The sequence below is a fragment of the Ochlerotatus camptorhynchus genome, unplaced genomic scaffold (genome assembly GCF_037179485.1).
Source record: "Ochlerotatus camptorhynchus isolate MF236.1 unplaced genomic scaffold, CSIRO-AGI_Acam_v1.1 ptg000330l, whole genome shotgun sequence".
NCBI lineage: Eukaryota > Metazoa > Arthropoda > Insecta > Diptera > Culicidae > Ochlerotatus > Ochlerotatus camptorhynchus.
Genome location: NW_027040818.1, coordinates 7,347,153 through 7,359,317, shown reverse-complemented (window position 1 = coordinate 7,359,317; position 12,165 = coordinate 7,347,153). Strand labels below are relative to the sequence as shown.

General features: G+C 41.6%; 1 protein-coding gene across 1 annotated transcript in view; it reads left to right on the top strand.

Moving 5' to 3' along the window:
* LOC135708385 (uncharacterized) overlaps positions 1-11,564 on the top strand; it is a 171,579-nt gene extending 160,015 nt beyond the window's left edge. Inside the window, exon 5 of the mRNA XM_065230474.1 lies at positions 10,498-11,564. Within this exon, the coding sequence (XP_065086546.1) occupies positions 10,498-11,423 (926 nt within the window). The 3' untranslated portion in view covers positions 11,424-11,564. The remainder of the gene's footprint in view (positions 1-10,497) is intronic.
* The last annotated feature ends 601 nt before the right edge of the window (positions 11,565-12,165 follow it).

Here is a 12,165-nt window from a genome sequence, read left to right as displayed (position 1 = left end):
TACATCCTCAGAAGAAAGGATTGTGTATTTGCTCATTTGTCTATGCATTGCTTCCACCTTCACTGAAGCGCAGCGCTATTGTATCTGTCGCTTGGATTCTGGCAAAGTTGCCAGTCTTCTTGATATTATGTCTTCGGTTAAAGGCTATTGGGTTCTTTAATTTAAAAAAAAAAATTTCGGTTATTATACATCTTCTGAAAAGGCTTCGTTTTCTGAGTGCAACCATGTTTTCCTCGATCCTATTTACTTTCATCTCAATTTTTAAGTAAAGATTTAAAGTAAAATAATTACGTCACTGTTTGACACTTAACAAACTCACAGCTTGCTCCCATACAAATTCCCACCAAGGGGCTCTATGGTTCTATGAAAGGGGACAAAACCAGCAGCCAAATTGGTAGAAAAAAACTGAATTCATCCACCTATGGTGAAACCAAACTATTCTTAAGATTTGATATATCTCATGATGAGATTTGACTAAAAACCAAATAGGGTTAACTACCTCATTTCCGGCCTATTAAGCACAACCCGCACCTAGTCTTTCTTAATCTAGCGCAGTTTATTATCAAACGGAATGTTATTATTACTGATGACTTCCAAATTTACTTACCTTTCCGTACGTAACGTAAGATTTTATAAAGAGAAACCAATCGATGAGATATTGTCAAAAGTCTAACACTGCTTCTTGACGCCAAACTCGGCCTACGGATTCTAAACTCGGCCTAACGCATTGAAACGCCATTGAAACGCCAATGAATTCACTTCGGCCTATCGGATGAAGATAAAAATTGATTCGGTCGGACCGTTTCTTTTGTTTTTGGGAATAATGGTTGCAAACCTTTATATCACGCGTTCTTATTGACTTCGTTCGGCAGCTTATTAACTAATGGATCGTACCAAACGCATAATTGACTTGTTAACTATGAAATCATGGATTTATTAGAAGTTTTCTGCTCGATAGGCCCAAAATGGGTGATTAGGCCGAAGTAGTTCTCTACCCTATGTTCATTTACTTGGGGGCACCTTGAACATGTCCTGGAGAGTCTAATGTTGTCCTGGACACTAAATGTGATCACCAATTTGTTTGCAATGAAACTCTTACGTGATTTGATATGTCTGACGTCAAAATCTGGCTACTTCCCCGAAGGCATACAGAACATGTCCAAATATGACTAATGTTTGACTCCAATTGAGCTAGTTATCGAATGCTCATGTGATTTGATGTGTCGCGATTCCAGAGAACTCTACGGAGCTTTAGAATTTGTCCTTGAATTCGGGGGAATCCCTTCTGAAATTATTCAGAATCCCTCTTGGGATTCTATGGATTCCTTTTAAGGGAACATGGAAAATGACGTAGCATTTAAAGAAAGAGGAAGGGGGAGGGGTTGAGAATTTGTGACTAAACTAATATATTGATTGTCCCTAAAATGATCTAGATTCTCATTACGCGTTTCTCCAGAATCCCGCATAAGAATTTTTGTATTCTCCCTATTAGAGTTCCCCGGATCTCTTCTATGGATTGTCCAGAATTCCGCTTGACAATCTCCGGCACCTCTCTCAAGATTCCTTGGAATCTTTCTAGACAAGTGAAGTTAACGATTTGGAGATGCTTAATGTCAAATATCAGACTTAAAGGGGACCATTTTTACGATCGATAATGAGATGAAAGTATAGAGTTGAAAGTTCCGTTATAGTACGGCAGTGTGAAAATTGTATTTAGAAAGCAGAAAGCGAGCAATGGACAATTTTGAGGAAGATACGAATCGGGTAGATCATTCCCTTACCAAACTCCCCCGTTAAGGAGGGATAGTAAGGGGTGTCTCTCCCGTCAACACTGTTTTCTAGACAAATGTTAGGAATCTCTCTTTGGATTTTCCCTAATAGGCTTCTCCAGGATTATTTTTGGGATTCTCCATAAATTCCATCGGGATACCCAGAATACTTTTTGATATTTTTGCACACTAGATTTGCTCTGTGATTAATCTTACAATTCACCGGAATTCCACTTAATATATTAATATATTAATAGAATTATTGGAAGCTTCCATGGTATTCTCCGGAATACTTTCATGGGACTCTCAAGAATACCTCTTACACTTCCTTCGAAATAAGTTGCTGCAATTTGATTGTTACTGGAATAAGTGGCTCACAAGTAACCACAATTTTTCAGTGACAAATCTACTGCTAATGCCAGAATGTGTCTTGAGATACTTTTGAATCTCACTTGTAATCCCTGTCGGAATTCTGTTGTCTCTCTCCAAGACGGATAGCTCTCACCTCTTGGGCTTATGCGGAATTCCGGTTGGAATATCTCTCAGGATGCTCTGCGATCTTTCTTGGGATTTTTATTATTTAATTCATTTATTTGGAAGGCGCAATTGCGTTTGCTTTACGGAGCCAGTAATTCATCTCAAGCTTTGCTTAAATCTACGTCTAGTATGGATGGGGCCGATTACCGTTGTCTCATCCGATAGCTGTCGCTGGCACGTTGACTTTGGTGCCTTTTAACCAGGGTATGGCGTCTGGTGTTCGACCGGCTTTCGATGGTGGCTTCCGTCGTCTAAACCCCAACATGTAATACAGGTGGTTTGCTCACGGAAGGAAGGGGTAAATTATTTTCCAATGCGAGGTGTAGATCCAAAACCCTAGCTGTATTTTCTAACTGCATCAATGGATTTCTAGGAAATGGGAGCAATTCCAAATTTGCCTTCTTCCAAGCACCGGTTTAAGCGTCTAATGAACTACACATATTTTTTGGAAACCATAATTTACTATTTACATGGTTACATTTTTGTTTCGGAAACCCTCTTGAGATTTTCCCGCTTAAGATTTTTCCAAAATTCGTTCTGGGATTTCCACAACCTCCATTGGGATTCTCCGGAATTCTTCTTGGGATTATCCTCTTGAAATTCTCCCGAATATATTTTTGAGATTTTCCGGAATTCTTCTTGAAATTCTTCGAAATCTCACTTAGAAATTTCTGTAAACTGGAATGGAATCCCTATTGAGATTTTCTGGAATCCCGCTTGATTCCTGTGAATTACAAGAGGGATTCCTATGTTTGGAGGATACATAGGAATCCCTCTTGTAATTCACAGGAATGGCTTTTGAGATTAACTACTGATAGATTTCCTGAATTATGAAATCCTTCTTACTTCCGTTGGAAATTTCATCTGGCTTCTAGAATTATCTTCCAACTTCCCTGGAAGTTTTGCGGCCTCTTTCAGAATTTCCCTTGGTCATTATTTCAAATCCTCAAAAAAAAATCCGGCTCCCAAAAACCAATTTCATCAATTAACACAGCACACCAATAGAAGTAAACAACTGTCAATTGTGTGATCGACTGAAAAATAGCTGCAGCTACATTAATATAATATACTCCTACTGGGAATTATTAGTTTTGAATTGCTGTTGGCTGGAAAAATCGTTTTTATCACAGAAAACCTGTTTCTTTTTTTAGCAATTGTAATAAAAACATTGCTTCATTGTCAGTCAGTCTATAAAAAAAAGCATTACATATTTGATGGGATTGTACATAAAAGTTTTGACTGACTTTGAATTTTCAAGAGATTTCGTCAACGCAAATTCTCGAATTCAACGGAGTTTAATAACATCGTCAATTGAAAGGGACAATGCTTCAACCTAATCAGCCCTATCAGCTTTTGTTTTGGATTGTCGGAGAGGCAGTTTGGATTCCGAAAAAGGGAGATCAACGGTGGATGCAATTTGGACAATGGTCGAGTGAGTCGAGAAGGCGTCCAAACAGAAGCGAAGAGGAGATCGATATTGCACCGTGATAACGATCGATGTCAGTGCAGCTGAAAAGCCATTGCCAAAGCGCTGCATGGAATGAGGGTCCCCGACTACCTGTGCAGGATTCAGAGGAACTTAAGTTCCAGAGCCTGGTTCTGGTCTACGAGACAGATATGGAACAGAGATCGATTAGGATCACAACGGGAGTTCCACAAGGCTCCATCCTTGGTCCAACGCACGCCTTTGCCTCGAAGCGCGTGTTGAAATACCTGGGAGTGATGATCGATAACCGGCTAAACTTCAACAGCCACGTCGAATATGTCTGTGAGAATGCTTGGAAGGCCATCAACACAACAGATAGAATCATGCTGAACAACTCTATTCCTAGCAATATCAAGAGGCGTCTTCTGGCTACATACGGAGGTATGGAGGTCCAGCCAGGTTTGCAATACTGGAAACGAAGCAGAACCAAAGGAAACTGAGCAGTACGGAAGTCGGAAGCAGTATGCGCTATTACCGGAATGATCCCTATCGGCATCACCCGGCGGAGGACAGCGAGTGCTACAGTCGGAGAGAAACCGGTGGAGTACGGAAAGTGGTGAAAGTGGAGTCTTTGGCATAGTGACGGTAGGAGTGAAACACGGTGGATAGCGGTAGATGGACACATCGGTTATTACCGATTCTTTCGACCTGGGTGAACAGAAATCACGGAGAAGTCAACCACCACCGGACGCAGTTCCTGTCTGGCCACGGCTGCATCAGGAAATACCTGCATCGGTTCGGACACGCAGCGTCACTCCTCTGTCCGGAGTGCGGCAACGTGGATGAAACGCCGGAGCATGTGGTTTTCGGCTGTCCAAGGTGCGAGACAGTGCGAAGGGAGATGCCTGTCCTTAACGTGGAGAATGTCGTCGATGAAATGTGTCCAAAGGAAGGCACTTGGAATGGAGAGAGGAGCAGCGATCTAGTAAAGCCAGCAAGCACTGAGAGTATGAGAAGTGCCAGCCCCCTCGACGTAGTCGCTTCAGCGTGGTCCCGGGGGATCCAGGCAGAGCAGAGAGTAAGGAATGGGCTTTAGTGGAGCTACACTAGGCAACTAGTGGATACCACCCCGTGCCAATTTCAATACAGTTCAGGATTTTTGACCCCTCCCTCCATTTTCTCTGCTTTGAAAGTTAATATGTATTTCATTATCGGCAAAGGAAAATAAATTCAAGAGTTGTTACAAATAATAGGACAAGGTGGGGTAAAGCGCACCCTGGCGTGATATGACCAACAGCGTTTTTCCTCGTACTATTAAAAGACTACTTGAAATAAACAATTTCCCAGATGACTGTTCTGCAGCTCTACGAGTGATGATGAGTGAAACTCCAATAAACTTGTTTTGCAAAACACGTAAATAAGCGCTGATGGTCATACTATCCCATAGCACCTCATACCGTATAAAAATTTCGTTATCTTGTAATAGTTTTGATCAAAAAAATAATGGGAAATTTTTCCCGATTTTGTCAGTTTCCCGTTTTTGTCAGCATAAAATTTGAGAAGGGGCTGACAAAATCGGGAAAGCACTGTACACAGCATTTCTTAAAAAATGCAATTATGATTGCCCTAGCTCTTTGAGCTAACCCCACCAGATGGCAGGATTTGGCAGTGGAGGGTTCACTGGCATTGATTTGAGAATTAGACAAATGTATGCCTTGTATCGTGTCTAGTCTAGTCTAGTCTAGTCTAGTCTACACATACACAGCCAGTACTTGAAAGAATCCTGGAAAATGATACATCTATCATTTTTCTTGTCATTATTAATGCCTGCTGCACATCAAGGATGTGAAACAAACAATAAAGCGGCCAGGCCTACTGTGTAGCGTTTAGTTAATTTTTGTGGAAGTGAATGTTTACCATGTCTACTTAATAAGTATAGACAGTGGTTAACATTTAATCCACAGGTAATTAAAGAGCGGGGACATACCGTACCAACCGCTCCGTATGCAGGATTTGAAAATAGGCTATATAAATCGTTGGGAGTAACAGAGCTAAGAAAGTTAATGTACACTCCTTGGTTGTCCGATCTCCTGGGATGGAACACAGGTATTTACCCCTTGTGTTCGAGCGTACAGTCCTCCCTCCGTACAAGCGTGGACGGCACCGCCAACCCACTGCCATCCCTCAATTGATCCAGCCGACCTCAGTCGAAGGACAACAGAGAGCGGTGTGCGGACGTAACCTATACGGAGGGAATGCTGTATTCGCCTAGGTTATAGCGCCCTTGCTCGCTACCACAAATGTATGCCTTGTATCGTGTTGATTAAAACCAATAGCGATATAAGAACAACCCTCTATTCGTCATCGGGATTTAATCCGAGGATCAATCCGTATGCGTGATAATATTTGCACCATTAAACACTGTGGAAAAAAAAACTGAATATTTTCGGAGTGAAAAAATTCATTTATTCTAATGGGATATGTTTTTAGGACCTTATGCCGCGGATACACTTGTATGACAAACTATGAACATGGGCATTATTTGTAGAATAAATTATGAGCACATCCACTTCTATAGTTTAGGTATAGTTTTTGTATAGTGCTTATAATTATTATACAAATAATGCTCATGCTCATAGTTTGGCATCCAAGTGCATCCGCGACATTAAACCTATGTTTAATCATCGTAAGAATTTCCATTTGCCGCAATTACGGCCTGAGCACGCTTCCGGAATGCTCGACAGGTTCTAATAATATAGATCCATATCTCTCCAGACGTGGGTCTATGTTTGTCTGAGGTGTTCCGCCTTGCTGAAAGACCACATTCGGCTGCGGTCCATATTGCTCAGTGATCTTCGGAAGGACATACTTACTCAGAATGCCAAGGGGTAATCAACTCTGTACGCCTCAATCTGTGCCGAAGGGTGCCAATCGAGTATCCCATGAGATTGGCAACCCTGAAGTTTTATTGACGTTTGTGATTGTTTGATTGTGATTGTCATAATATTTATTGAATAAATTCCGATTATTCAAACACGGTAAGCAATCGGTGGCTCTGCATATCGCTCATCCGTGGAGGAAAATGCTTGATTTGTATGACGCTATGAATCTGGCCACTACTTAGTGCGTGCGGAATTTACCCATGTGAACCGTGATTAGCGATATTGTCGCTTCCGGAAACTCCAGGCAACTAGTGCAATCATGTTGGTTGCAAAAGAGGATGACCCTGATTGTGACCTAGTCAAAGACCAACGACTGTAAACAAAGTGCGAAACCTAAGCAACTATTGGAGAATCGTCAGCAAACAAACAGTGATGCCGTTTTATCACAAACGAAGTGACATACGACTAACTGGCGAAGGAATCAAATAAAATAATGTGGTTTGCTGTAATAGCATTTTCTTAGAAGCTTGTGCCATCAACCACTAGGTGGGCTAGTAATTTTGATTTGATTTGAACAAAGTTGATTTCATGTGCAGTGATCTTTCACAGTGTGCAAAGGGTATATCATTTGGTCATGTTTTATGCATTTTAGTTTTGAGTAAAGTGAAAGAGATACAACCAAAACATTCTAGTACATTTGGTGAAAATTCTAGTACAATCCAGTAGTAGTGTTGCCATGTGGTACACTGAAAAATTGCAATAGCAGGTTCGTCACCAAAGTTTTCGAGCCGCTCCGTCTGTCACTTTGTTTGTGGTTTTATATTATACTAGCTGAGTGTGACCGGCCTTGCTCGAGATTCAATATTAGCTTGAGTTTGTGCGCCGATTAAAAAAAAAATCATGCTATATTTTACGTAGTCCCCCCCCCCCTCTTATCTAAGGGGCTACCCCGTACATGCCAAATTTGGCTTCAGTTGCTTTATTAGTTCTCGAGTTATGCAGACATTTCTGTTTCATTTCTATGGGAGCCGAACCATCATAAGAATCTTTCCTGGCCCCAAAAACCTCTGCATACAAATTCTCACGCCGATCGGTTCAGTAGTTTCCGAGTCTATAAGGAGACAGACAGACAGACAGAAATTCACTCCGCGTGGCGATCAAGTGTGCTATGCGCGCTGCAAACAGACGTCAACAGCAACGCACGGTGGGGTTGAATTCGTGTTTTACGCAACCGTAAATTAACGACCCAACATGACGTGTTGTATGAAATTACGGCAAAACTAAACAAGATAGAAAATTGATGTCCAAGAAAAAGTTGTAGAGCGCATTGAGAGGCATCTTTTGGTTAGACAAAACAATGCACTTTACTACGTATTTTTTTTAAATAATAAGGAAACCCCGTAGGAAATCACAAGTTTTAGACTCATTTATCCCTAAAATGTGTCTAAATGCAGCTTACTTAAGGTGATACTCAAAGGAATCCTTAGCGTGAAACTTTAAAGGCACAAATGTCAGCTTCCATAAAACATACAAAATTTGAAATTGCTACTCCTTGTTTGCTATGCTACTACAAACAAAGAGTAGCAATTTCAAATTTGTATGTTTTATGGAAGCTGACATTTGTGCCTTGAAGTTTCACGCTAAGGCTTCCTTAGAGTATCACCTTAAAAAAGAAATGACACTATTAGGTAGGAAATTTTCCAAGCTGTTCAATGAAGGTAAGAGTTTTGTGCTAAATTGCATAGTTTTTGAGTTAGAGTCAATTTATGGCAAGCATAGACCAAAACAGAAAAAGTTCAATAACTCAGTAATCTTTGAGATTTGATTATATCTGTAGAACAATTTTTTACTTCAAATATGATCTTCTATCGCCCCTTAAATTATTTGCACTAAGGAACCGAACACCCTGTATATATAGATATTGTGACATACTTGTCACAGTGTGCTCTAACGTGTCGATGTGCCCAGTGTGCATAATTGATTACCCCTTGAAGAATGCCGATGTACACCTTCACCACTCTTCAAGAATGGTACAAACATTATGACGCATACGGGAAGCGACAGTTCAGAAATCAAATATGAACATTCCTGAATAGATCATGCACAGAATGGTATCATCGTACTTTTTTGACAGTTCAGGGAGCTTGTTAACAATGTGGTAGAGCTTGAAAATATAGATCACAGTTGTTCATCACTGTCGATGATGTTTTTCACGTTGTGATCGAACCGGTTTTGAAACTCTTGTCAAATTTGCCTCCTTTTTGGTGTCCTCACCCTCAGGCTGTAATGTTGCAATTTTGATCATTTATAGAACACAAACGGCTTGATGATGCAGGTTTCAAAATTTTGCACGGAATGGGATTAAAATTTTAAAATCCTTCTATTTCTCGTTTAAAGGTTTTATATTTTTTTAAATGATTCTGCGGGGAATGTTAACTCAAGGGCTGCTCAAGAAACGTGTAATAATGATTATTTAATTCAAGCCTTTTTTCAAGATGACCGCGAGAGGTCAAGTTTTAATGGCCTATCAAGTGCCAAAACGTTTGTCGACTGCCAATGGATCAATAAAAATGCTGAGGTTTTGATAGAATTATACTGTGGCTACCACAGTATTTAACATATACAGTAGCGCCAAAAGTATGCTGTGGTGGGTTCAAAACTTGACCAACTAAATTGATCAATGGATCAATGAAAATGCTGGGGTTTTGACAAAACTGTGCTGTGGCTGCCACAGTGTTTTCCATTTGATCGTCCATATACAGTGGCACCATGCTGTGGTGAGTTCGAAGCTTGACCATCTAAATTGATCAATTGACCAATTTAGATGGTCAAGTTTTGAACCCACCACAGCATGCTTTTGGTGCTACAGCATATGGACGATCATATGTAAAATAATGTGGTAGCCACAGCACAGCTCTGTCAAAACCTCAGCATTTTCATTGATCCATTGGCGATTAATCATTGGCGGCATCCGAGTGCCAGGGAGGTGACTCCAAACCTGGGACATAATGGAACCTATCAACACATGGCAGGTGTCGGTAGTATTTATGCATTATTGGCCCTTCGCTCAATGGATCAATGAAAGGTTGAGGTTTTAACAGAACTATGCTGTGGCTACCACAGTATTTAACATTTGATCGTCCATATACAGAAGCACCAAAAGCATGCTGTGGTGGTTCAAAACTTGACCATCTAAATTGATTGATTTCAACTTCTGTTCAATTTTCATACTGCCGTAGTCTAGCGGAACTATCAACCTATTATCTTCAGCTAATAAATTATCACACTAAATCTTCATATTGATATAAGTGTAACATTCCCTCCCAACTCTCGTTTTGAGTGTTGAGAAATAATGTATTGCAATAAGATGCTGCTTCAGTTATTTGGGCTAATCCCGTATTTGCTTCAAACTATAAGAGTGCAGACATAGTATAATAGTATGATAGTTTAATATCCTAGTAGCACTTGTCACTGAATAACTGATGTTTGAAACTTATTCCAGTCACAATCAAGTTGCAGCAAAGTATTTCGATGCATGATGCTTGGGTAGCAACAATTTTGTAAATTTACTTTTGGCACTATGCTGTAATTTCTGGTCTTTGTTGAAACATACAGCACTACAAATTTAAGTTTACCTGATAGTATGTAATAATTCAATCATTCGTATTGAAATGTACACGCATATGTATTGTTACATGACAGTGAAAAGTTCCATTGAAATAATTCATTGAACTACCGATCGTTAAACATGTTAAACATGAGCTAAAAGAGTTTAAATTTAACACCATAGGTATTGAGGTCAAACAAAGATCTTCTCAATAATTGACCAAAAGATACCTTCAAATACTTTCCTAAATATTAAATGTCCCTTCTCCATCTCCAGGTCTCGCCATCGCCGGTGAAGGAGGAGTAGCCTCGTCGAAACCGATCGCCACTGCCGTCGTCGGAGATGGAGGTCTGGCCGTAGCCCGTCCCGTTGCCACCGCCATTGCCGGAATCAAACCGAGCGAGATCGGATCGCTGGGTCTGCCGATTTCCATCAACAAGAAACTGGTCACCAAGGGCAAGTACGGTCTGGTTGCCGCCGATCAGGATATCACCGCTGGGCTGCTGGTGGGACCCGGATTCCAGGAAGCTCGCGTTTCGCAGAACGAAATTGAAGCCGAAATTGACGACGCCCGTCAGCAAGCGATTGGACAGGTTGGAACGCTGGCCCCTCACTTCGACACGGAGAAATTCTTGGCCAGTTTGAGACTGAGGGCAGCCCAACAGCAGCAACAGCAACAACAGCAACAGCAACAGGCACAGCAACAGCAGCAGCATGTAGCCGCCATGGGCTCACCAGCGATCGCCTATCAGCCACAGCAGTCGTACATTCCGCAGTCGTACCCCTTCGCCAACGATTACCTTAATGCTGCTGCCCAATATTCCGTGTACACTCCAAGCTACCCCCAAAGCTACTCTCAAGCCTACTCTCCAAGCTACACTCCATACTACTATAGCCCGTACACCGCTTACCAGAACCAGCTACTGGCCTATCAGTACCAGCAACAAGCCTACCAGTACCAGCAACAGTTGGCATTTCAATCCCAGTACAGCCCCTACGTGGTCAGCGCCAATCCTCTTCAGCATTCCTTTCAGCAGTTCGACTATCCACAACGAGCCTACTACTCGGCTGCCCTCACTGCACCTACCACTGCCAACGCTGCCGCCGCCGCCGCCACCACCACGCCAGCCGCTGCCTACCCAAGCTATTACAATTATCCATCCTACTCAACCCCATCGCCATATAGATTTTTCTACTATTAGTCTGCTGATCACCAACCCGTCCGGTGGCAGCGATCCCTACGTACTAAGCATCAGCTCAAACGGGAAGTAAAACAATAAGACTTGAAATTCGTTCCAAATCTCACGGTGGATGGCATCCCACAGGGCGTCCCGTTGGCAAAAAAAAAACCAAAACAAATCGAAAACAAAAATCAAGTCTGGAAAACTCCGGTGGATCCCTTTTGTAGATCGTCCCGGTGGGGGAAGCGGCTAAAGGCCACTCGTCCCGGGAACGAGTGAGAATCGATTCTCGCCACTCGCCCATTGCGAAGATCTACGAGACCCCGACGTGAAACGAAGCGACGAAGTGTAGTTAGGAATAAGGTAGTTATTTTTTTTTCTTTCTGTGGGATGCCAACGGTCGGTGGACCCCCCGGCGAGTGGAACTCAAATCGATACAAATAGGTTTAGGTTACTTTCCCAACGAAGAAAGCAAATTCGAAACGGTGGAGTGAGTGGACGAAATTTGTGAACAGTGACAAAATAAATACAAAAATAGCGTTCTAGTTTGTAAGGTCGGATAGAAATAGGAGTAATAAACAAATAATAAAATAATCGGAGCAGGTTCATTTTAATCAGTAGAAACGGAAAGAAAATCAATATTGACAAAAGCAATCTACATAATAGAGGATAGTTCGATAGAAAGCGGTGATTAGTTATGTTGCATGAATAGGGAGCAAACACCTCAGGCGTTTGTTGTGCACAGAAGAGGATGGTAAGAGCA